Raw genomic sequence first — 24,824 nt, 5'->3', positions numbered from 1 at the left:
AGCTACAGATTTCTAAATTTAATAACAACACCAGAATATAAGTAAAGTCATTTATTTACAATACACAGTGAATCCTAGTGTTTATCTTGAGTGTACATGTCAGTCATCTTTGGCAAAAAACTGGAACGGTGTTGTGAAAGGTGTTGTTCCTCACGTCTGAATATCAGTGACTCTGGACTCTGGTGAAGTTAATGCAGCGGCCCTGTAGACCATCAAAAGACAAATATTTAGCACACATGCAAAACAAAAGTGATGCATGTTATATGTTACTTGCTGCCATAATGATCATCTGCCACACACTGTCAAAGCACATTTATTAGTGAAGAGAGAAACGGCCTTTAAAACATGCAAAATGTGGCATCTTCTATGTATGAAGGAACCTGATGCTGTTTAAGGATCACACCTGCATCAGGCCAGTTTCTTACAGTAAAAAAAAAAACATTGCCTGAATCAAACCTTTCGGGCCATGTGAACCAGTCACAATTAAGTATTGAAGGAGTGTGCAAAAGCAGCATCCTTCAAAATTGTGTGAAAAAACATTGAAATTCAAGATGTTGGCTTTTAATTAGAGCTCAGTTCAGCCTGATCAATGTAACACTTGACCCAGAGGGACAAAATATGATGATGAATCAGATCATAAAAATCAGATCAGTAAATGGAAGAAAACAGTCCTAACTTGTTGGAGGGCCTGCATCTTGTTTGATGTAGCGTTGATTTTGTGGCTAACAGCTGAGCTGATGCAGAAAGCTGTTATTTGGCTGTTGGGTGGATAATTAAAGGAGGGCTCGGCTGTATTATTTTCTGTTATTATCTAATCAAATCACTGTGGAGTCAAGAGGGTGAATCCATTTTCTAATCAAATTAACGGGTGACACATCATTTTTTTGTTTTGCTTGGTGCAGACGGACCGGCTGGGAGAAATGATAAGCTAGCCAAAGTATTCTGAATTGATAAGCAGCAGCGTTTTCTTCCATCCAAGTTAGAGTTTAGACCTTTTTGAGAGGAAAATGCTGCATACGTTTCTTACCTTGTCCTGAGGTGTCGGTCTCATGATTGCCACCCTGTCGTACTGTCTCCTCAGTAATGCCAGCAACGCATCAAAACGCCCCTGGGCGTCGAGTCAGATCAAATCAATCAATCATAAACATAAGATGACAACGCAGATTAAGAATGTGGGTGTGTGAGTGTTTGTGAAGGAGGACAGCAGTGATATCCAAGCATAAGTTGCTCAGAGCAGCTTCATTCATAAAGAGAAACATAATGCAAAGTGTACAGTAATGACTCACCTTGATGGGTGTGTACCATTTGGATTGTGATGGTGGGTTGTAGACCGGAGGAGGTCGTGGTGGGGGTTGGGGCATGATGGGCTCCTCCACTTCCTCAGGCATAGTGACCACAGCATCTTTGGTTTTCTCTAGCCGTGAACCTTCCTCTGTGCACCCCTTCTGCCCCCAACGCACCTACAGACCGTGAACAAATGGCTGCATTTATATACCAGAGTAGAAGAGTGTCATCGTTGTAGAAAAAAGATATTTGATTTGATTATTGTCTCTGTATTTTTATTTACTTCCATGCGTTTGATTCCTCCAGGTCCTCTTCCTCCATAGTATGAAGCATCCACAGTGGGCCACCTGTGTTTGGGTAAAGGATCCTCCTCTGGGTCCTTGAAAACAACAAAAGTAAAGTGAAATAACCTTAATAACAAAAGATTTCACACTGTTACTCTCCAAAATAGATATTGATACAGTGGCATTTTTTTTAATGAGTTAAGACCAATCAGCCACCATCAAAGCTGAAAGTTGAGGGCAACGCTAAAGTGATGCAGTACCACTAATGGCCAGTAGATGCTGTCTGAATGCAGACTCAAGCACCACAGATCAAAATAGGTCAAAAATAAAATCCATTTAAGTTTTGTTGAAATTTGTGTTCAAGCAAAGATACTTGCACATTTAGTTAAATTCTGCTTCTTTTCAAAAGGCACAATGTACTAAACAGACCCAGACCCTTACATAAGGAGCATAAGGACATAGGAGCATAAGGAGCAATTTACACTGATCATGAATATTATAGTGCACCCTGTTTTGAATAACAGAAAATGATGATTCTGATGAAAGTGTGCTGGTCTCACTATAAAGCTGTCTTTCTCCAAGCGTTTTAATCTCATCAGACCAGAATTAGTGAAGTTGTGCCAGAAATCCCTACTCTGCTTCTTGAAAAATAGTCACGATGGCAACAAGTGGTAACATGTCAGTCTAAAAATCAGAAATCACATGAGAGGAATATGGGTTTTCAACAGTCTGTGCTGTACTCACAATCACTGGAGGTGGAGGAGGTGGGCGAGAGGGGGGTGGGTCTCTGATAACCTAAGTAAGAGACAACATGACTAAGTCACTTCACATTGAATAAGGACAAACTTTAACTTGTGGACTACTTCCATAAATAACACAAGTGCTAAATCATGCCTCCACATGGCCTGAATTGGAGATATACAAGCACACACATAGACTTTAAACTCACCACAGTACAGCAGAGAGGCCAGAACCACCAAAGTAAAACCAGAGCCAGTAACAGCAACAGAGCCAACAGCAACCAGAGCACCCAGGTCCCATCTGACTGCAATAAATACCAATCAGCTACACACGCTATACCACACACCTGTAGATGAGCTATCATTACACTGGCACCAATACAACTGAGCCAAATGTGTGTGTCATTACCTAAATATACTTATTTTAAAAAAGTACGTTTTTCTCTTAAGTTGTAATGGGAGACATGATGGCTAACAGTTGACTGCTTTGCTATGTAAGACTAAAATGCAGAATTGCTCGCACTGATCTCTATCTTACTGATACTCACACATGTTGTGGCATAGATGGTGATGGGACTGGAGATGTAGGACTGTCCGTTGTTCAGGCTAACCAGCACCTCGAGTGATCTGTAATTATTCAACAAAATCACAGAAAACAACATCAGAAGAAGAAGTAACAGTTCCTGCACACCTAAACACCGCAGCAAAACACCAGCTTCCATCTCACTGTTTATGTGAGGCTGGAACATGAACCAGTTGATCTATCTCACTGTCAATCAACATGTGACCAGCCCTGGTCCTTCTGAGCAAAATTAACTATCACACTTATGACTTGCAACCACCCTTAGCTGTTTTCTATTGCAATCTAAGCAACATTTAAGGTTCATTTTTGGATATGTCCCATTCTTATGAATGGGCAGTGAGGCTATTCACTAAATAGATTTTTTTTTTTTTGCATGTGCTATTTCTTAGCATCAAATAAATGCATTTTGAAGCCTTTTTCCTTACTTAAATTCTATATTTATCTAAACTCAATAATAAATCTTGACATCAACTATTCACTTCAAATAAATCTTCATTTCATAACTAGCTCTGGTTATTCTGAAAATGAAAATATGCATTACATCCATGTTTGAAGCTTTGAGACTTTGAGAGAGACAAAACTGGAAGTAGGGGAAAAAAAACAGCCTTTGTGAAAAAAAAATAACAGCAGTATTGTGTTTGATTTGTTCACCTTTTTTAATTCAAGGCCACGCCAAATAAAAAGTTTGAGAATCACTGCCTTGTAGCTATGTTTCTTGGTAACCTTGTCAGTTTCCTTGCTGACCTCCAAACATCATTAGCGCCAAGAACATTCAATCAATGAAAAAGGAAGTCATTTCCATTCATATTCTTATCATTTCTGGGCCAGATTTCCTCTTTGCCATTCTAGTTTGTAGTTAAATACTGGTTTGAGGCTGAACTCAAATTAGATTATTTCCCCTTTGCCTCTGCAAAGTGATATCAACTATGTAAGTGTGTTTCAGTGAGGAGGGAGTGTTACAGAGTGGGTGAGACATGATGGGGAGTGGGAAGTGACTGGGCGTAGACAGAGGGAGAGAGAGAGAGAGAGGAATAGAAAGCTGTTTGAAGCCATATTAAATCAGGTTTGGCTCGCTCTCTAAACGCCAGGGAGACATTCAGGTCACAATGGCTTCACTCCATCCAAAACTTTGAGCTGTTTACAGATATTTCTACTGTAAACATTGCTCTGGTTTCTCTCCCTGCTACACACAAGACATTTCCAGTTTCTACCTTCAGCTGGCTGTATTTACACAGGACTACTTTTATGAGACACAGCAATAAGACTTGAACCGATAAACTAGTAATCTACAAATATAATTTTATTGTTGTTATACTTTACTCACAGCAAAGGCAGAATTCTATATACATTATTATGTGGGAGGAATGTATAATCCGTCAGCCTTGTGAAATGTTGCCACACCTTAGTGTTGTCCTGGTGTGACACTACTGCTCACCACTGAGCCGATGATGCATTTTTTTTCTATCAGCTGGTGTTCTCAGAGAATTGCCAAGGTAATGATGTTATAAAATGACCTCATACTGAACTGCTTTCCAAATCCTGTCTTTTTCTCTACTGATGGTAAACACAGACTCAGTAGTGGCCTGACAGAGAGAAAAGGCCAGCGGGGCACAGAGATGCTCATGATTTGAGTATTTCCATAAAAACAAACTTACAACTTTAGATGATAACACATACAATGAAAAAAAAAAAACTAGACAGAAAAACAAGGACAAATAACAGAGCATGTGACCTGCATAATGAAAGCTTCAGCTACTATTTTCAGTGTGAAAACACAAGTGTGGTTTCTCAGCTGTAAATTAAGAAATTCTTGTGGCTACTGTTTATCTTGTCGGTAACTTTGTTTTTGCTGATATTGACTCTGAAAAGTTCCGTTTTTTGACTTCCACCTTGTTTACAGTTTATCACATGGTTACAAACATTTTGTGTGTGTCTTGACTTACTGTCCGACCTCGTTCAGAACAGGAGCTGGACACAACAGATGGCCATCTCTAACTACTGTAGGCCTCTGGTCTGAGAAAAGACAGAGACACACAGACTGTGAGACCTTGTTACTGCCTATAAAGGCACTTTGGCTTGTAAAACAAATTAGCCTCTTGGTGTACTCCTGCTGGCCATTAGAAATGATGCTCGTGGCGTTTTAACTCCTGAAAGATCGATCACAGGTGTGTGTGGGGTGCATCTTCTAATTATACACAAAGAAGTTGGTATGCTATTTAATGTTTGTACATAACGAGATGTAACAAACAAAAATAAGGACTTGTTTCACAACTGTCAGTGCCATGCCAAAATATTTATTAGATTTCTGATTGATCCCTCTTAAGAAATTTTATAAACATCGTCAAAGGAAAGTCAAAGCAACAGAGGGACAGCAAAAGAAGGAATGAGAGGAATTCCAGAAGAACAGATAAAAACAAGCTGCTTGGAAGAGGAAACCAAAGATACAATTATGCATTATCCCTTCATGTCCTCTCCGTGACCCACCCCACCACTGATCTGTTAATAGACCAACGAGACAGACACGGGTCTCCTCCCTCTGCTCCATCTAATAATGTCTCCTCTGTTCTCCAGCTCAACTCAATGAAAAGCTGCCCCTGTTTGCTCCTGGATGTCTTGATTCTGACTTTCAACTGCAGCAACAAGATCTTGTATCGCATTTCACTTCATAGATGATGTTAATAGATTACTGCATGGGCATATGCCCACGCCGCTGCAGCCAATGGGGTCCTTGGCCAACCATTATGTATTTTAATCTTGGTTTTTAAAATACTGGATCAAATGACGTTTTGTATGTGTAATGATGCGTATGCGATTATGAAATTTAACATTTTATAAATAAGAATATTATTTCATGTCATGTTTCGTGGCATCAACATAAAGAAATGTCCTCTATAGCAGGTCAGCAAAGCATAAACCCCCCCCCAAAAAAGGAAAAAGAAGCTGAGAATGCCACTTTGGTTCAAAAGATACCCACTATTTCAACATTTTTTGCCTGAGGGAATGAAAAATGCCTCCATCAAAATTTCTGAAAAAAACACTCAATAGTGGATTACAACATTTTCCAATTTATACATCTTACAACTTCCTGTCAACAACTGCCAGTGAGAAGGGTCCTTTTTGCAAATGTCCACGGTTAAAAATGAACCAAGAACAAGGATGACACAGAGACACACTGTCACTGATGGCTAATGAATCACAATTTGTCTGGGAGATGGACTTTTGACAACTTGATCAATGACTTCTCTTTAAAGAAGACCAGAGCATGGTTTAGGTAAGATATTTTCAACTGCAGAGTGGCTCTGTGCTCTGTTGGTGATTTTTTAAGTTAAAGTGTGTGTTTTGACTCCCATAGATGTATATACGTTGCTGTACATGGCATGTATAGGATGTAATAGACCAAAATGGCAGTAATCTTAACATGTTGAAATAAAAAGATAATTTCTAGGTAACATACGCAATGTGGTTGTGAGTTGCACTGTGCTATTATGTGACCAATCAACCAACCAAGCAACCATCATTGGTGAGAAAACTTGCCTCATTACACCAGAGTTACAGTAAGTGTATCCTCCTTAGCATTAACATCTAAAAGCCAGGTGTACTCTATATAGACAAAAGTATTGGGACACCTGACCATTATGCTAACAGGGGCTTTTATGAAATTGCATTCTACATAGAGAGATTTGCTTCAGTAGAGCAACAGTGAGGTCAGGCACAGATGTTGCACAAAAAAGCCTGGCTCACAATCTCCATCTCAGTTCATCCCAAAGGCGTTGGATGGAATTGAGGTCAGGGCTTTGTGTGGGCCAGTCAAGTTCTTCCACATTCATCCAACCATGTCTTTACGGGCCTTGCTGTGTACACTTGGGCACAGTCATGCTGGAACAGGAAATGGGTCTTCACTAATCTGTTGCCACAAAGTTGGAAGCTTAGCATTGTCCAAAATGTCTTGGTATGCTGAAGTATTAAGATTTCTCTTCACTGGAAGGAAGGGTCCAACATTAACATCTGTAAAACAGTCCCATCCCAATACTTTTGTATATATGGTGTATGTTGGGTGACCACTGAACCACAAGTGTATGAGTGTATTTACTGTGTGTCATATACTGACCATAGGTTTTTTGACTAACAGTGAGGGTGCAGAGTATGTTGTCTGTCCTCCTGGTTCCACTGAAGCCACTACCCTTCAGCACCACATTGAAAGACTCTGGGAAACAACAGACGGTTTTCACTAAGATGACACTGTACTTAGATTGCAGCAAATGGAAACATCAATCACCATTTCAATCAAACATTACAGATGCAACAAACTGCACCCCACTAACTTACCATTCACACAAACACTTGACGGCTCTATTATGAAAACGTCTGAACATGACTGCTTCAGGATCTGCATGGAGACATGGATAAAGGACAGGTTGTACTCTGTCAGGTCTGTACTCACACTGCATAATGCCACTCACACACTGTATGCCAGTGAATATTTTTGTGCACCATTATATGTGATGTAACCTCACCGAGCTGACGATGTCTTTGAGGGCATGAAACCCAGAAAGCACTGGGAAGACTTGTTCTGTGCCGTCTGCTATTTCAGCAAGCTATAAAAAGAAACTCATTTTATTTGAGATTTCACATACAAAGACCTTTACATTTCAGTGTTTACTTCTTCCTGCCTCTCTGGGAGGTCTTCTGATAGTTTCAGGTCAGTGCTACAGCAGCATTTAGAGAGGAAAAGTCAGTTTACAGGAGATGAAAGCTCTGTAGAGCTAGCTGAAGCTTTCATCTCCTGCTTTAATGGTAACAGAACAGGAAGCTTGTCTGGCATTATCTAATTAGAGAGTGATGTAATTATTTCCTTCTCAGCATGAAAAGTACACTTGGTCAGTAGCCGGGCAGAAGAACACTTGCACCCATTCTCTTCTAAAGAATTTCCCCATCATAATTTATGCAATTTTGAAGTCATTTACATAGGCTTGTTGATAGTTACTATGCAGATCAATACTGTCACTACAATGTGATTAAAGAAACAATAAACAACACTAATGCACGGATGAGTCAGGACAGGGGATTGTTCTACAATGGCTGCCACTTTAAAATGAAATATCAAAGTATTATATTTCTCAGCAAATGTAATTATATTGTCTTTCTTTGCGTTAAACCTGACGTTAAAGATCACATGTCACAGCATTGCTAAAAACACTGCAGACCAGTGGTTCTTATGGGATGATGCCTGTTTTATCCTTTGCATGTCTTACACTCATCACAGTTAGCAGACATTTGTATTCATTCCTATTCAGCAGGAAAAACAACTTTGAGAACACTCTCATCCTGACTGGGTTCACAGTTTTTTTTTTTTTACTAAGATAACGGTCTCTTTCAGCAACCCGAAACCCGCGCAGGAAGAAATCAAAGACTCTCCCAGGAAATCTTAAGTCAAATCAAAATGGATTCTATGTTTTTACATCCCAACTGCAGCATAAAATTGCCAGCTGCTTGCTATTCATTCCTTTTGAGATTCCAGCTGAACTCAAACACTAACCAGTGAGATCAAGGTGAGTTAATAGATCTGAGCCAGAAACAGAGGCCGATTGATGTTCTGACCACAACCTAACACACACACAGAAAGACAAATAAAACCTCGGTGTTTAAACAGCCAACAGTATCAGTAACAGAGAGAAGTGTTCTCACGGGCCAACAAGTACAAGTAAAGAGAGAATTCCCCCTACCTGTTTGTGGTCAAAGTCCATGACCCCGACACAGTAAACTCTGGCTCCAAACCCCCTGGCTTTGTCAGCCTGGGAAGCACAACACAAAGTCCTGAGTCAAGTTTCTGCTTCTGTTGACAATATGCTGAATTCATGTTTGTGTTTTCACAAAAGAAGCAACTGATAAAAGAAACAGCTGTTTCATGTCAAATCCTATTTATTTTATAATTCTGTCTAAAAACCATTTGAAGTGATATGTGTTATGCTTCCTAAAGCCAAAGCTGATTCACTTTGTGCATCCAAATGAGCATGGAGAACTGTGAAACTGTTATAAGATGCTTAATTCATCCCAAATGGCAATTGGTTGTACAAGGAAAAAAGAAAAGTACATGGCACACAAACATGTTCTAAAAATACAAAAAAATGAGACAACAGAGAGCACAAACAACAAACCAAATATGGACCAGAACATGAAATTAACTGTGACAGAACGGCTAGACAGATTTCAAGTCTCTTTAAATTCTTCATTCCATTGTACTTGAATGGAAACCAGCGGCTGCTTGAAGAGTCATAAGACAGAAATGTAGGTGTGTTTGTTAAAAATGTTTATGGAAGAAGATGGACTCCTCATCATCATCTGAACATCAATTTTCACTTACAGTATTACTACTGCTACCATTTGAATTCTCTTCGGCCAGTGTGCGTGTGTGTGTGGCTGTGTGTGTTTGATACCTCTTGTACGCTCAGTTCATAGGGGTAGACCTCCAGCTTGCCATCAGTCAGAACAATGATGATGCTGGATGATGGTGAAGTTTGTGTCTTCATCTGCTCTGACACCTGATAGGGTGAAAATTCAGCCAATGAAACTCTTCAGTCTGAACAGCCCCACTCAGTACAGCTCACACACACACAGACTCAGAGTAGATTTCACAAACTATATTATAACATCAAAGTACACGTAGTAGATTGTGTGAATGTTCCCCTTCAGCTTCTGTTGAAAATAATTAAGCATAAGGGATATGGTTCCAGGCAGGCAATCGTAATGCTCGACGAGCATACCAACCGCTTTCATGCCTTCGTGCATGTACGTTTCACCAGCAGGTTTGATTTGGCTCAGCTTCTCCAAACCCTCTTCTATCTTCAACCTGAGCAGCCAGATCCCCAAATCAGATAAAACACAGTGTAAATAAAGACTGATAAGAGCTCTGTGTGATCTGGCTTATTGAGGTTGTGATGTTGTTTTTCAGTGAGGAGGAGGATGGACAAAGGAGTGAGGTGAAGAAAGAGCAAAAATAAGATTATTTTTAAAAAATAAATAAGGTACCTGTCTCCAGTTAGTGGCAGTATTACAACTGCTTTGGCTGAAAAGACTACGTAGGAGACCCTCATCCTGGGACTGAAACACAAACATACACGCACAAAAGACTGTGAATCTACACAAGCAAACAATGTCAGAAACTATATTTTGTATCTTTAAAAAATGGTTTAGGAACTTAAGTCAACAAAATGATTCCTGTTGATGACTGGCTTTTAAATGAACAGAAAATAGATTCAAAGATCAATGCCAACAGGACTACATAAAATAAGATGAAAATACATAACATACTGTATAATGAAGGGACAGTACTTGACATAACATTATTACACTATATAGAAAGATACATTGGGACATCTGACCATGACACCGACAAGTACTTTAATGACATTGCATTCTAAATACCCAGACAGCTTTGCAGCTATAACAGCTTCCACTCTTCTGGGAAGGCCTTCCACAAGAGTGTTTCTGTGGGAATTTTTGCCTGTTCATGCAGTACAGCATTTGCGAGGTCTGGCACCGATGTTGGACTAAAGGGCCTGGCTCACAATCTCTGTTCCAGTTCATCCCAAAGGTGTTGGATGGGGTTGAGGTCAGGGCTCTGTGTGGGCCAGTCAAGTTATTCCACACCAAACTCATCCAACCATGTCTTTATGAAGCTTTGCTTTGTGCACTGGGGCACAGTCATGCTGGATTAGAGAAGTACCTTCCCCAAACTGTTGCCACGATGTTGGAAGCATAGCATTGTCCAAAATGTTTTGGTATGCTGAAACATTAAGATTTTCCTTGGAAGTAAGGGGCCCAACTCATGATAAACAGCCCCAGGTGTGTCTGGATACTTTTGTCTTTGTGGTGTACATTTCTTTTTGAGAAGAGGTTCTAAGACACATGTACAAGGCAATTTGCAAACCTTGCAAGTTTATATTTCTACGCAGTATAACTACATGCGCAGATGCCACTTTGGTTAAACTCTAAAATGTATTTCATTGCAGTGTGTGGAATGACAATAAAGTTTAAGCTACTCTGACAACATCATATGACGCGATAAACCAAAACTAGCCACATCATGACATTATCACAGTTCATCAAGCAGCATTTCATTAAATATATTCATTTACTGAATCCTGATTACGTCACAGTCTTTGTGTCTTCTTCACCCACTTGTCTCCTCATGGCACATAGCTGAACCTCCAGCACCCGACAGTATTACTTCCTCCCTCTGCCCTTCAGGCTGCAATGGGGGGACAGCAGTGTGTGTTGTGGCCAGCACCACCTTCCACATCTGGCTGGATGAATTGCTCTCATATTTAGCAACCCGCTATTAAACCTAAAGATATCACTCACACACACACCCTCTGCACCATTACCCAGAGGGGTTTGGGAGCAGTTGGTGGCCTTCTATGATGTCGGCTGCCCAAAATAGACATGGCCTACTTTTCTACTCGCTACTATTGTTTGTACTGTAATTTTAAGACCTATAACAACTCCACACTCTTTAATTAGTCTTTTTTCATTAGTTTAATCTATGCTGTATGACTCTAGTTCACATTTAATATGCCTGGCTATCTGTAAAGCACCCTCTCACTTTGTTATGGTTTTGTATTATTCCACATTTTCTTGTATTATTTATAGTATAAATACCCATAAGATATAATGACGGGATGAGGTGAGAAGAGGGGAGGAGAGGGAGGTTGACAAATGTTGAAAGCACACAACAGCAACTTTACTGACCTGACAAACCTGTTGGTGAGCTGCTCCACAAATCCATAGATCTCATGCCAATGTCCTGACACGCTGCCCGACCTGCAAAAACAGGCAGCACCAGAAATGTCACAGAACACCAAGCATTCACAACCCTGGAGACGAGTGGACAAATACAGGGGAAGGTCCATGGATCAGTTGAAGGTAAGTTGAATATATATATATGTGTAAAAGTGTCATGAATTAAATTTTGATAGAACTGAAGTACAACTGGTAGGAATGTATGTTGAAATCTCACATTTTATTAATTTAAGTTCCACGCAGCTCTCTTGTTTTGGTCCATCCGAACAGAAAAAATATTATACATGCATTCGGACAAAACAAACAGAAGGGTTGTTGTTGTTTTTTCTGTCGATGCGGAAAATAAACAAAGAATGGATCATTTATTCTGTTGTTTTGCTGGAAAAGACTTTGTTCATATTTAACAACAGCATAATACACACAGAGGAGGAACTCTGGAGGAACTTTCTCCAAGTATACACCAAAACACTGATGGTTAGAACAGAGAAGATTAAAATAAACTTCGTCAAACCTGCAGTGAAGCAACAGGGGGACATGGAGAACTAAACACAGCCATACATGGAGAGGACCAAGTCAAGCCTGTCTCTGCACTTAGGTAACTAATATTAAATTATTATATTGCGACCTCCCTGTTGGCTCCTTTATTCCCAGAAACGATCTGCATGCTCTCACCTGTCCAAGACAAAATAAATATCAAATGCTCCATCACAAGAAGCTTCGTCGCCGTCACGGAACGATGAATTCGCACAAACAACGAGACAAAGTAGGATTTTACAGCATATCCATATCCGATCCATAATCCATGCGTTTCATATCAGCAGCGCGAGTCCATCGTGTTCACAGCATCAGGCCGGCGGTTCACATGTTGCAGCACAGCTGGGTGGAGGATCACTACATGTGGGTCTCTGACAGCTCACTGACAATAACAGAGACGGGGCAGGGCGCCCAGCTGCTCCACAGCATTGCCACAGCAGCAGCACTAACAACACGACGCAGCTTCCTCTTAGGATCCTTCAAATTAAAGTAGAGAAAAATAGTTTTCACCTTGCCATTTTCTTTCGATACTTATCATATGATTTTATGTAGGCTAGCTTTTAAAAGTCTAGATTGATTTTTATTTAAATATTTAGGACAATGGACATTAAGATATATTGCTGAAAATGCTCTAAGATTAGCCAATTTATTGTATTTTATATTTATATCTACTGTTTATATTTCTCTTGTCAATGGACAGATGTTAAATAAAAATAATAATAATAATAATTAAAGCACCTCTTCAAATTTTTTATCCGAATGCACAGGATTAGTAAATGTATGTTAGTGAACTGTGAACTCAACAAAAACATATGTTTACTATATTTTGTTTGATCCAGTTTTAATGCTGCGTGACGTCAGACTGCTTGTATTTTGAAGGCAAAATCACATCATCCTGTGCTGTAGATGTTATCTCTTGACTTGACTTTGAGTTGACAGAGCAGCTGGCATAAACAGAGACTGACAAACAAGACAAGGAATGACGGATTGTCGTTCATGGTTCAGATGACTGAATATAAATATAAAGGAAAACATTTTAATATCTCTGTACTTTAAAACAGATGTGAAGGGAGCTATTTTCCACTTATAACTCTGTTCTTCCTCCTTAGCATTTGACAAGTGTTTTATAAGGGGTCCATATTTCAATATTTAATGTAAAAAAAAAAAGTTTCCTCTCAGTAAATGAACAACTCAGCACTGGCTTACTTTCACTGATTCATCGATCACTTTCCCAGTAATGTATGCCTGATGTTTTTTTTTTTTCTTTTCTTTTCTTTTAACGACAAACAAGTGCATCATGTTCTGGTAAATCTGTTGCAGATGGTAAGCAGCATTGAATAGGCTAACTCAATGTCCTTGGTATGTCAGAGTGATTTGCTGCCTTGTACGAGTCTGGTCTGATCCCAAAAGGTTACTTCCCAAAAGTTGAAATTAAACCTACTTCTTTGTCTCCCTGGGAGAGACTGGGCTTGCTTTTCAACACAGCAATAATTGGGACTTCATCATATACCAAACCTTATCATCAATCTAAAGTGTTTAGGACACTGTGCTGCTGGGACTTCATATTTCATTATGTTCACAGGGAAGAAATGCACTGACTGCTTGTGGCTTCCCAGAAGGTTTAATTTCAACTTTCAAGTAGGATGAAGTGATGACAGTAAATAAATCAAATAATAACATACCAAATTCATTGAGTCAGAAAATATCATCTGATCTGTCACATCATGTGAGCCAGGGATCCCCCTTGGATATTTCATGGGCGGCTGTTATGGATTATGTGATCTGTACTTTCTGTATGGGTGTAGTTCTTGTACTACAAGTCAGAAATACTTGTTGCATGTCTGCTTCGAATGCTGCCATTTGTTCACTTTTCTAAGAAAGACAAAAAAAAATATGATTAAAACAACTACAGAGTGAAAAAGAGGAAAGGGAGACCACAAAGTAATCACTACAGTAGTTTCAAGGAAGATACTCACTGTGTGCAAAAATGAGTGTCTGCTAATATTAATAAAGAACACATATATGATAATGTGAGACAATGCAGTCTAAAATTGGTTTTCCAGCCTGAAACCTACTTAAAGTAGAAATGAAAGGAAACTGTTTCCTAAATCTCAAATGGGAAAAGTTGCATGTCAGAGCAGCAGGAGGATGGTAATGCCTTAAGGAGAACTGGTTCTGTTTCCACCAAAGTAAAGGTACTGATTGCAGAAAGGAGAGATCACCAGATGCTCTGCTTTGACCTCAGTTGAAAAACAAAACAGAGATAGTGTCTCTTCATACCACTGCTGATGAAGTTTGAACAGTGTGTGACTACAGCCAATCCCTCCATCAAATCCAAAACAGATGAAATAGTATAGAGTGTGGCCAGTCCAGCCTATTAAATCAAAAGAAAAGTTTTGCTGTCACAAAAAATCTGCATTGTTATTACTGGCTCCAAAAGCAAGGGTGTGATTTTCATTTCAGTTTTGGTGGAAATATCTACTGGGAGCTGCACAAACTACTACAATAAAATACATCTTTTAGCACAATTAATCCTTCACAAGAGAATTTGAATTTTTTAAAAAAAATTAATTTAACAATGGATTTATGAAATAGTTTGCAGTAAAACCCAGGATATTTGATATCTTGTTTCCAGGTTGAATAAATGGCTGCAGTTACAGTTCCCCATACTTATCAGTTGGTGGCAGTCGTGTACAATGTGGTCGTTTACTGTCGATATCAAAAAGAAGAAGACAGGTTAGCTGCTATTATCGAGAGATTAAGGATATGTTTCTTTTTTCCTAAAATGTGATGTGTTTTTTTAACGCAATGCTGACTTGATAGCCATCTGAATGTAGTCAAATTGCCTGAACGAGGACATTTACAGTCGGACTGCGACTAATGGTGAGCTTTGCAAACCTGTTTTTTATCAATTCACCTGAATAAAATAATTCCTGTCCAGTTAGCATTAATGTGGCTAGTCGGAATTTAGCAAGCTAACATGGCTTGACAATAACAAAACGGTCTGACATACAGTTTGAAGATGTCGGTTTGTCTTGTGTATTGCTATTTAAAAAGCTTTCTCTCAATTGCTTCCATTGAATAGTCAACATGGTGCGGATAGGTTTCAGAGTGGTGAACCCTTAGCTTACTCATTTCATGTATTTAAATGGGGTTTAATCAACAGTGGCAGTCTAGTCATTGTTTTCTGCTCTTTAGTTTCTATCCTGCCACCATCATACTTATCCAATATGTCCAATATGAACTGAACTGAAATCGAATAAATGGAGGCATTGCCTCTGATTAACCAGCGCTTTCTCTTATCCTCTCTCCAGTCTTAGCCTTAACTTTCCCAGCTTGCCTTGAACTAGAAGAGCAGAAGACAAGATGCTGCTGAAGATGCCCCAGAAGCTGCTGAAGACTGCTCACTACATAGAGCTGGGTAGCTACCAACACTGGCCAGTGCTGGTACCCCAGAGGATAAGACTGTACACCTATGAACAAATCCCCCTCTTTCTTAAAGAAAACCCCTACATCACAGATGGCTACAGGGCTCACCTGCCCTCCAAACTCTGCCTGAGGAGGTGGGAAATATAGACTTTTGAAATCAGAATTTAAGACAAATTCATGACAGTGATGTTTAATGTAATGTGACTTTTTCTTCCTATTTGGAATTTGGATGAACCATAATGTAGGTCAGGCTTATGTGAATATCTTGCATGTTATAGTATATACTGGAGCATGTTAGTGTATGTCCCCCCTTCCCTTTCTGACATGTTTTTGTTTGTTCTTTTTCTGTTGCAGTATTTTTATTTTATCCAATGAGACTGTGAATATTTGGAGCCACCTTCTGGGTTTCTTGCTTTTCTTCTCTCTGGCTGTGAACGACCTCTCCTCAGTACTGCCAGCCTCTGGAGCCAACAGAGAGGACTATGTAATCTATGCTATAGGACTGTTCTGCTTCCAGGTAAGACTTAGTTACCTTGATGGATGCTGTGAGAGTGACAAAAGCTGGTGATTTCTGCCTCCTGGAGAAGTTAATATCAGAGAAGTTCTTGTTCCCTCACCCAGAGCTTGTGGTGTTTTTTAGACATGAAACTGAATGATGTTGAGATGTTGCTTAGCATGAGCACTGCTGTGATATCAGATTTTGACAATCCTTCAGTGTGTTCCAGGCTTAATAAAATAAGCTTACATTTGACCAAGAGGAGTGTGCATGATCTGCGAGTGTATGTGTCTGTACTTCAGCAGTAATGACTGTTGACTCTTTTCTTACAGCTGTTTTTAAGTATTAGTTTATGATGAACATCAGAGCAGTGTTAAAGGATATTTGTGCGGTTGAACAAACTGATTCATGTAAGTTCATGTTTCCTGCCACAGGTACAATCTGTACATCTCTACCTACTCAGGTGTGTAAGCTGCGTGTAGGTGTAACAGTTGTAAAGGTCGAGCAAAGTGTATTATAAAGCTACAGTAGGAACAGTAGTGTAGTAAAGAGTCTTTATTGGCAGCTGATGAATCGTTCAACATAAAGACAGTGTTTGTGTGTTAGCTGTGAACAGTTTGTGTTGTAGGTTGTGTAGCAGCTGATAAAGCCTCTGGAATCTTGTTAATGTATTCAATGACATGTCAGTGCGATAACATAGTATCTTTTATCCTCCCACCTTCCTGCTAAAACCCCCTTTTCTGTTTATAGAATTGCATATTAAGGTAAAACAAAATGATTTACTCCATAAAAGCTTTAAACATGAATAATCACAAATAATAATCACCGTATCCTCCTATCTATACTGTGTGTTTTCAGGTGTGCATGTTGTGTTCTGCGGGGTACCACCTATTCTCTTGCCACCGATCAGAGAAGACTAGCCGTCGCTGGCTGGCGTTGGACTACGCAGGCATCTCTGTTGGCATCCTGGGCTGTTATGTACCTGGACTCTTCTATGCTTTCTACTGTAATGCTGTAAGTGTGAACACTCAAGCATCCGGCAGCTATCCTGCAGATAGGCTGAAGTTGGAAGACCCTTCTCCTTCTCGCAGGATATTATACTCTTAAAGAAACAAATGCCCCGACTTTGATTCAATTGTAATCGTTTTTTTCCCGCTGTCTTACAGTTTTGGCGACAAGCCTACCTGCTGACAGTCCTGTCCCTGATCCTGGCCATCTTCTGTGCTCAGGTCCACCCTCGTTACCTCAGCAACGACTGGCGACGGATACGAATGACGATCTTCTGCTGCGTGGCAGGCATCAGCGTGATCCCTGCATGTCACTGGGTCTGGCTCAATGGAGGGTTTACCTCTGATGTTGTACAGGTGAGGATATACAGTGCTATTTGAAAGCAAGCAAAGTGAGAGCATTCTTATTTGTGTATTTAACTCCTGTTAAGAGCAGTGTTCTTCAAGTCAACCATGATTCACAAATGAATCTCAGCGCTTTCTTCATGTGACTGTTTAACATTTAGTCACACAAATGTTGGTTTTTGTTGTGTGTGCAGCTGTTCCTGCCTCGCGTGATAGTGATGTACCTGATAGCTGCGTCGGCCTTCCTGTTCTATGTCACCAAAATCCCTGAACGCTATTTCCCTGGTGAGTCCTTCTCTCTTTGTATATTCCTGATGTGGGTAGCTGTAGTGTCAAACCAGTTGAGACCAAGTAAAAATGCGTTTCTCAGTGTTAATTAAATATTTTCTCAGCATCAGCAACAAGTTTAAATCTGTGTTGTCTGGAACATAATCACATGGTCTCTTAAACCTCAGTACTAAGCTGTAGTTTAAACTGTGTCCGTGTTAAGCCAGTTGTTCTGTAGAAAAAAACCTCAAGACCTTTAGCCTCTAGCTCACCATGTGTGTGGTTTACAATAAACCTTCTACGAACATGGTCCAACAGATGTAGAAATTTGATAAACATAAAACTAAAAACCTGCATCGTCTTGTGACCAAGACCAGCTAACCATCTAAAAACTAACTGTGTAATTAAAGTTAAACTATGTCACATCTACCTCAATTCATTTTTGAATCCAGGTCAGATTGTGTTAACGAAAGCACCACTTTACATCCAGCATCTGTGGGTAGCAGGAATGCTGTAATTGTGAATCATTCAGTCAATTGAAGCTAAAGTCACAGAAAAAAAATACAGTAATTATCCTGTTGTAATACTGATCCTCACCGTAGGTTTCATGTCTATGTCAGGTATTTTCCAGAATATTCATACTGCAGTAGAAGTGTAGAACAAACAAAATACATAATAAAATATAATATACTGTAGAATGTGTGAAACAGCTGAAACCATTTCCCTTAACAGTTACTAAGTGAACATACTTTGCCATATGCGTTATGACCTGTCATAGTGGGAAAATCACAAGTGTGAGCACTGGTAATGTATGAACGGATACTGATATGGTCTTAAACTTTTCTGTAGCCAATATATATGCTGATATATATATATGCTATACAGTTACAGACCGAAAGATCTTCCCACCATAGCATACGATCTTCATCAGCAGATGGAGTTTGTCATTCAGTCCAAAATGAAAATTACTGTTTTTTTCTGAGTTCTTTAAGCAGCATCTTTCCATGCTGACTGAAAGGATGGACTCTGAAACTCATCTCTTCCTTCTTTGTCATCTCCTCCTGAAATATATTTTCACCCTCATACATTGTGAAGAAAGTATGAGAATGAACAAAAACAATATGCACAGTATTTAGAGCATTTTCCTCCTCTCTTCTCCCAGGCCAGCTGAATTACCTGGGCTCCAGCCACCAGGTGTGGCACATATTGGTGGTGGTGATGCTTTACTGGTGGCATCAGACAGCTGTTCACATCATGCACTTTAGACACAGCCAGGCCTGCCCGGTGCAGACCAGCAGCAGCTAAGTTAAACTGATCAAATAACATGATGGATAGGCAGTCAGTTTGAGGCCAGTAATTGTCAGTAGAAACTTATTGTGATAATATTCAAAGACTTCTTGCCAGTTTGCAGCTGTTTAAAAGTTGCTGCCTAATGGATTTTCAACCACTAACTACCAGCAGCTCCTGACTTCAGTATTAGCTGCTCCACTGAGCCATCAGTTACTGTCTGGCAGCTTGTAGACCAGTATCGTCTCCAAGTCAACTGTAACTAACATTATATATCACCTAAGAGTATTTAGGAGCTATTGTAAATCTTAAATTCTCTTCACAAAAGATGAACTGATGTCAAAGGTGATGTAGCTGCACCACACAGATCCTCATCATCATTTTCTGTGCTCAGGTCCACCTGACGGACAGAAAATAACCCTCAATGTTGCACCATAACCATTAAGATCAATGCATGAAACAAGAATTTAAACTTATTTTAGACTACTGTGGTGTTTTTAATTGGTGATCATGTTGTATCATGGTTGGCTTAGATTGTAACATTTTTTTGTACTGAAGTATTGAAAAACTATAAGGATTCTTTTAAATCGAACATAATAGCCTGTGTAAACAATGAAGTTTTCTGCATCTAATTTTGTTTTCTGTATCAGTTTCCACAAGATTACGTTATATGAAATGTCTCTATGAAGAGTAGAGGGGCAAAGCATGACAACAAAAGTTTTTGTCACTTCCGAACAAATGATCAAAGATCTGTCAGCAATCACTGTAAAGTTGCATGATTGAAAATAAGAGAGAATCTTATTTAGGCTTTAGTGCATTTTTTTTTTCGTAGCACAGCCTGATTTGTGTCTTTTTCTCTTCTTTGTGTACTGTTTTGTCTTTGGAACAAATGAGCTGGCAGTAATGAAAAAAAAATACTTTTTACAGGGGCCAAAGTCAGTATGTCATAGCAGCCTAAATTCCAGAGCAGCACAGTTAATCAACAGGTTGTACAATCATCTCCTTTGCTATATTTATCATTATTAGAGATTAAATTCAGTAAACAGGACATGTCATCACAAGACGAGTGGTGAAAGAAGCCTGACTCAATTTATGGCTAAATATATTTATCATCTTCACTCCATATTAGACTCCTGACATCATGTTGCATGACTTTGGATGCTGATTTGTTTATTAGTTTTCCTCTTTTATCTATTGCAGCTTTAACTTGTAGAAGATAAATGTCAACATGCGGCTGTAGCCAGTAGACAAGTAATAACTCAATTGAGATTTCCACTGAGGGCATTTAAACATTGCTGTTTATAGGGTGGTTCCTCCAAATCACAGTGGGGGAAAAAATCATTTACTTTACTGGTATAAACATGGTTCTAACTTCATGTGCACTGAAAATGATTACAAACAATAGCACGTTAACAAGTGTAAGGACTACCGTGTGTCCGTGTGGTTCGAAAACCTGCACAAATCCTGAAAAAGTGGCTTTATTTTTAGTGTGTCTTTATTTTTGAACGTGAACGTGAACGTGGCCCTCCAGATACCATAAAATGCTTGATCCTTTTTTTAAAATAATGTCATGATAGTTTTATCCTTTCGTCAGCATCATTTGTATGATTAAGTATTGGCACCGATGTGCAAGATGTATATTATTTTTTTCAGTGCCTATGTGAAAATATATTTTTCAATATTTTGAATGAATAAAGAATGCTGGGAAACAGAATGTTGTTCAAGCTTTGTTTTCAGATTGCTCACAGTTATTTCTCATATAGTTTGTATTTTAATAGCAAGAAACCAGTAACCTCTGATAATTGTGTTTAGAGAAGGACTGCCTTCTTGAGGGAAAATTAAGCATAATGTCTGCCTGTTAACAATTCTGCGCATCATGTGCTTTTTTTTCTGCCGTTCACATTACTGAACAATAGAGGGCAGCATTGATACAAAAGTTACTCATGAATGGGCAACATTTTAAGAGATAAAAGAAAATGTGAGTTAGCATCTCCATGTTTTTTCACTTCACTTGACCAGTTCAGTCATCCATTGTTTGTTATGGTTGTGGATTGTGCAGACTGTTGCAGAGTAGAGGTGTTCTCTGTTCCCCCAGTGTCAAGTATCTAGTGATTCATTTCAGTAAGCAATTTGACGTGCTTGTTAAGTACAGGGACTACCTAATGACACAGCAGATCATAGTTCAAACCACATGCTCATGGCATCGGTCTTAGCCGGCTGAAATGCACTGTAAACCATTCTCTTTAAGTATCGTGCACAAAGATTATTGCAGTTTGTGCCAAAAAAAAAAAAAAATGAGTGGACAGGAGTTTTTCTTCATCTTGTTTTTTATTTCCTGTGTGATGGCAATGATGTAATTTAGAATGATTGCTGATTTGAGTGACTTTGTAAATATGACAATTATGTTAGAAAATTATATACCATCACTAAACCACCTCATTCAGTAATGGATATTTATGCAAAGGGTGTCTGATGCCACGATGATGGAAAATCCTGAACATATACTTGGCTTTGAACTGGTTTTCACTTGATTTAAAAATCAGTGCAGAGAAAAAGCAAAACTTAATATATATGTATTCCTGTTACCAGGAAGGAGACTATTGGACCTGACATACTGTATGATAGTGTCTGACTAAAAGCATAACATGAAAACTTTTACATCAAGTTCTCAGGCAAGACGTCAAGATGCATCAAAGTTTGGGGATGTGCCATATAAAACATGGACATAATATATAAAAAAGCGGTTAAAAGCGGCAGTTAGATGTTTAGAGAAACAAGCTTATCCACATTCTTGCCATTTGATTTAGAAAAGAAAGCACTGCTCCTTCAAGGTGCTTTCTTTTTAATTCAGCTGGATTGTTGACAGGTTTAGTGATGTCGGTAGAAAGCTTAACATTTTGAACTTTGCGCTTATGGTGTGAAACATTGTGTCATTTAATCATTGACAGTCTTGGTGCAGCTCTCTCATAGCACATTTACAACTAATAAGTAAATGACAGGCCTTTAAAGTATACATGAATATGTAACTAGGCATAAACATATGGACTCTCTGTAAGTTTGGGAAGAGTAATCACATGAAATGTTGTAGTAGTGCTATCATTTAGAATGACTTCAAACATAATAAGGCATTCTGTCAGTGTTAAAAGTATGATGATTATCTTGTACACAGATAATGAGTATATTACCTCATAAACTAATGGATAGTTACAAGGAGCCTGACACAGCAGCTCAGTCTTTTCTACACTAATCATCATATCAGTCAACTTTCATTTGGAGGCCTTTTCATTTCAAGAATGTAGTTGTAGTTTTCAAAAATAAGCAAAAATACACTATATAGACAACCAGCTCGGCAACCAGACCATTACACCAACTTGGACTTTCACGACCATTAGGGATTTTGATAATCACATTCTAAATACGTAGACAGCTTGCAGCTATAACAGTCTCCACTCTTCTGTGAAGGCTTCCCACAAGACTTTGAATTTTTTGCCCATTCATGCAGTAGAGCAATAGTGAGGTCAGATACCGATGTTGGAGTAAAAGGCCTGGCTCACAATCTCCCTTCCAGTTCATCTCAAAGGTGTTTGAGGTCAGGGCTCTGTGTGGGCCAATCAAGTTCTTTCACACCAAACTCGTTCAACCATGTCTTTATGGAGCTTTGTTTTGTGCACTGGGACACAGTCATGCTGGATTAGAGAAGGACCTTCCCCAAACTGTTGCCATAAAGCTGGAAGCATGGCATTGTCCAAAATGTCTTGGTATGCTGAAGCATTAAGATTTCCCTTCACTGGAAGTGAGAGGCCAACCCCAGCTCTGAAAAATCAGCTCCATCTCTATAATTTTGTCTGTATTGTGTATCTCTTAAACTTTCAGGTTATCTTTTCCAATGACAAAGTGACTTTTCAAGTGACATTCAACTTTTTAAAGTTTTGTATTTTCCAGCATATTTAGCGTCATTGTTTGTTTGTTTGTTTTCCCCCAGTGTCACAATCACTGTTAACTCCATTTAAAACTGTTGGCTTCCATTCTTTTCAGAAATTATGTTATGGTGCAGACCTGGAAGAGATTGTGTTGAGTTTTTCAAATATAATTTTAGAGTGGTAAGTTGTGAGCCATAAAACTGGAAAAGTGAACTGAAAGATGCTCAGTAGAGATAAGAACTGCAGAAATACACGTATTTTGTATAACAATTGTAATGTGTATCAATTGCTAGTATGAGCAAAGTGATTACTGCAGCTTTAATATTTCTTCCTTTGGCAAAATAACAACAACAATACTACTACTACTACTACTGCTACTACTACTACTACTACTGATGATGATAAAAACAACAACAGCAACAATAATAATAATGATGATGATGGTAAAATAACATTTGTCCTTAACAAATGATAAACATCTGTTGATAAACATCTGTTAATACTGGCAATAATTCACACAGTCAATCAGTCCACTAAAAACATGTTAGTTTAATTCAAGTTTTGAACATTAAGGCAGTGTTTGTATATGAGTGTTGAATGTCAACACTGTCAAAAAGTCAAACAAACTTCCTCTCAAATGTAACATAAACACTATCCTGATTTGAATTAAATTAATACATAGGTAAAACCTTTGATGACAAAGTGAATGTATGAAAATCCAAAATGATCATTTTAAATTTACAAACAATATCTACATCTTATTATAATACCAGTTCATAAACGCTTATCTTTTTGACATGATCCTGTTCACATGACAGTACAAACAGGTCCTTTATGAAGGTTGGGTACTTTCAAGAAATTTTTAATGTTTTAATTAAAATTTTATACCAATAAAATGCAAGACTAAGGCCATGATTTAATAAACATAGAACCACATAACATTTAACAAAACAGTGGCAGTGAAGCATTTATGTGGCATCACCTGCTGTCATCAGTTTACTGAAAAAAATACAAAGTTCAGAAGCACCATATGATGACTAACTTTCATCTGGAACCCGAGAACTCAAATGCATGTAAACCCTTTATTTGTATGAGAACAGACCACACTGTCCTTGTCTGAGGGCAATAGGCTTCTCTTCCTGCTGTGTATGAGTGCTCCTGCTTTAAGTCAGGAAGAGATCAACTGGCCTTTTAGAAATGGTTTTGAGAGCCAGGATAATAGCTGGCACCTCAGGAAGTACTGCTTATAGTGGCTGAATCTCCAAGTCCAGAACTCTGGACTCCTGGATTAAGGCCATTATTATGGACTTTGGCCAAAGACAAAATGATATAAAAATTCAGAACAGCTTTGTAGTGACACAATAGTCTCACATGAAAAACTGAAAGACATGAAAGACATTCAGCAACTGAATATGAACTCAAATGGAATACACATTTGTGCTTACCAACGTTCATATAAAACTGTTGTAAAGTAAAACACTACACTAAACGAGCAAGCATGCACAGATTAAATGTGAGTTACAGTGCTTGCTAGGTTTATGTTTATTATACCTCACTGTTGATATCACTGAAGCTGTGGATCATGGGCAGTGCCTGAAAAGCTTTCAGACACACACCTTGGTCTCAGAATCCCAGCATTCAGATTCGGTGACTAAAAATAAGCCACTGATTTACTCTAAAGTCCATATCATTATCATTATTATTATTATTATATGGAAATTTGTAAAATTTGTTAGCTAATCAGTGATATTATTTTATTGACTTTATATTTACCTTAACTTTCTTTTTATTTTTTCTTCTAACTTTTATCGGAAGGTCAAGTTGATGAATCTTCAATTTGATTGCGTTG

At 38.7% G+C, this 24,824-nt stretch overlaps 2 protein-coding genes across 4 annotated transcripts; one reads left to right on the top strand and one right to left on the bottom strand.

Moving 5' to 3' along the window:
• Positions 1-36: 36 nt before the first annotated feature.
• Positions 37-12,720, bottom strand: antxr2b (ANTXR cell adhesion molecule 2b). 2 transcript variants are annotated; one of them, XM_046375207.1, is made up of 17 exons: positions 12,363-12,720; positions 11,640-11,711; positions 9,918-9,989; positions 9,657-9,738; positions 9,326-9,430; positions 8,615-8,683; positions 7,406-7,486; positions 7,218-7,278; positions 7,000-7,095; positions 4,835-4,904; positions 2,857-2,935; positions 2,518-2,613; positions 2,313-2,363; positions 1,568-1,663; positions 1,287-1,460; positions 1,028-1,108; positions 37-202 (listed from the first exon to the last, which is right to left on the bottom strand). In XM_046375207.1, the coding sequence occupies exons 1-17, from the start codon at positions 12,485-12,487 to the stop codon at positions 164-166; spliced, it is 1,449 nt and encodes a 482-aa protein (XP_046231163.1). In that variant the 5' UTR covers positions 12,488-12,720; the 3' UTR covers positions 37-163. The 2 variants fall into 2 exon arrangements, with proteins under 2 accessions (XP_046231163.1, XP_046231164.1); XM_046375208.1 differs by lacking the exon at positions 12,363-12,720 and adding an exon at positions 11,908-12,300.
• A 2,212-nt stretch (positions 12,721-14,932) lies between these two features.
• Positions 14,933-20,769, top strand: LOC124051951 (progestin and adipoQ receptor family member 3-like). Of its 2 annotated transcripts, none has more exons than XM_046375769.1 (7): positions 14,933-15,107; positions 15,539-15,787; positions 16,008-16,170; positions 17,008-17,163; positions 17,316-17,513; positions 17,696-17,786; positions 18,931-20,769. In XM_046375769.1, the coding sequence occupies exons 2-7, from the start codon at positions 15,591-15,593 to the stop codon at positions 19,071-19,073; spliced, it is 948 nt and encodes a 315-aa protein (XP_046231725.1). In that variant the 5' UTR covers positions 14,933-15,107; positions 15,539-15,590; the 3' UTR covers positions 19,074-20,769. The 2 variants fall into 2 exon arrangements, with proteins under 2 accessions (XP_046231725.1, XP_046231726.1); XM_046375770.1 differs by lacking the exon at positions 18,931-20,769 and adding an exon at positions 18,654-18,924.
• The last annotated feature ends 4,055 nt before the right edge of the window (positions 20,770-24,824 follow it).

The sequence above is a fragment of the Scatophagus argus genome, chromosome 20 (assembly GCF_020382885.2).
Source record: "Scatophagus argus isolate fScaArg1 chromosome 20, fScaArg1.pri, whole genome shotgun sequence".
Taxonomy (NCBI): Eukaryota; Metazoa; Chordata; class Actinopteri; family Scatophagidae; genus Scatophagus; species Scatophagus argus.
Note: the sequence above shows the minus strand (reverse complement) of the source record. Positions and strands in the feature narration are given on the sequence as shown.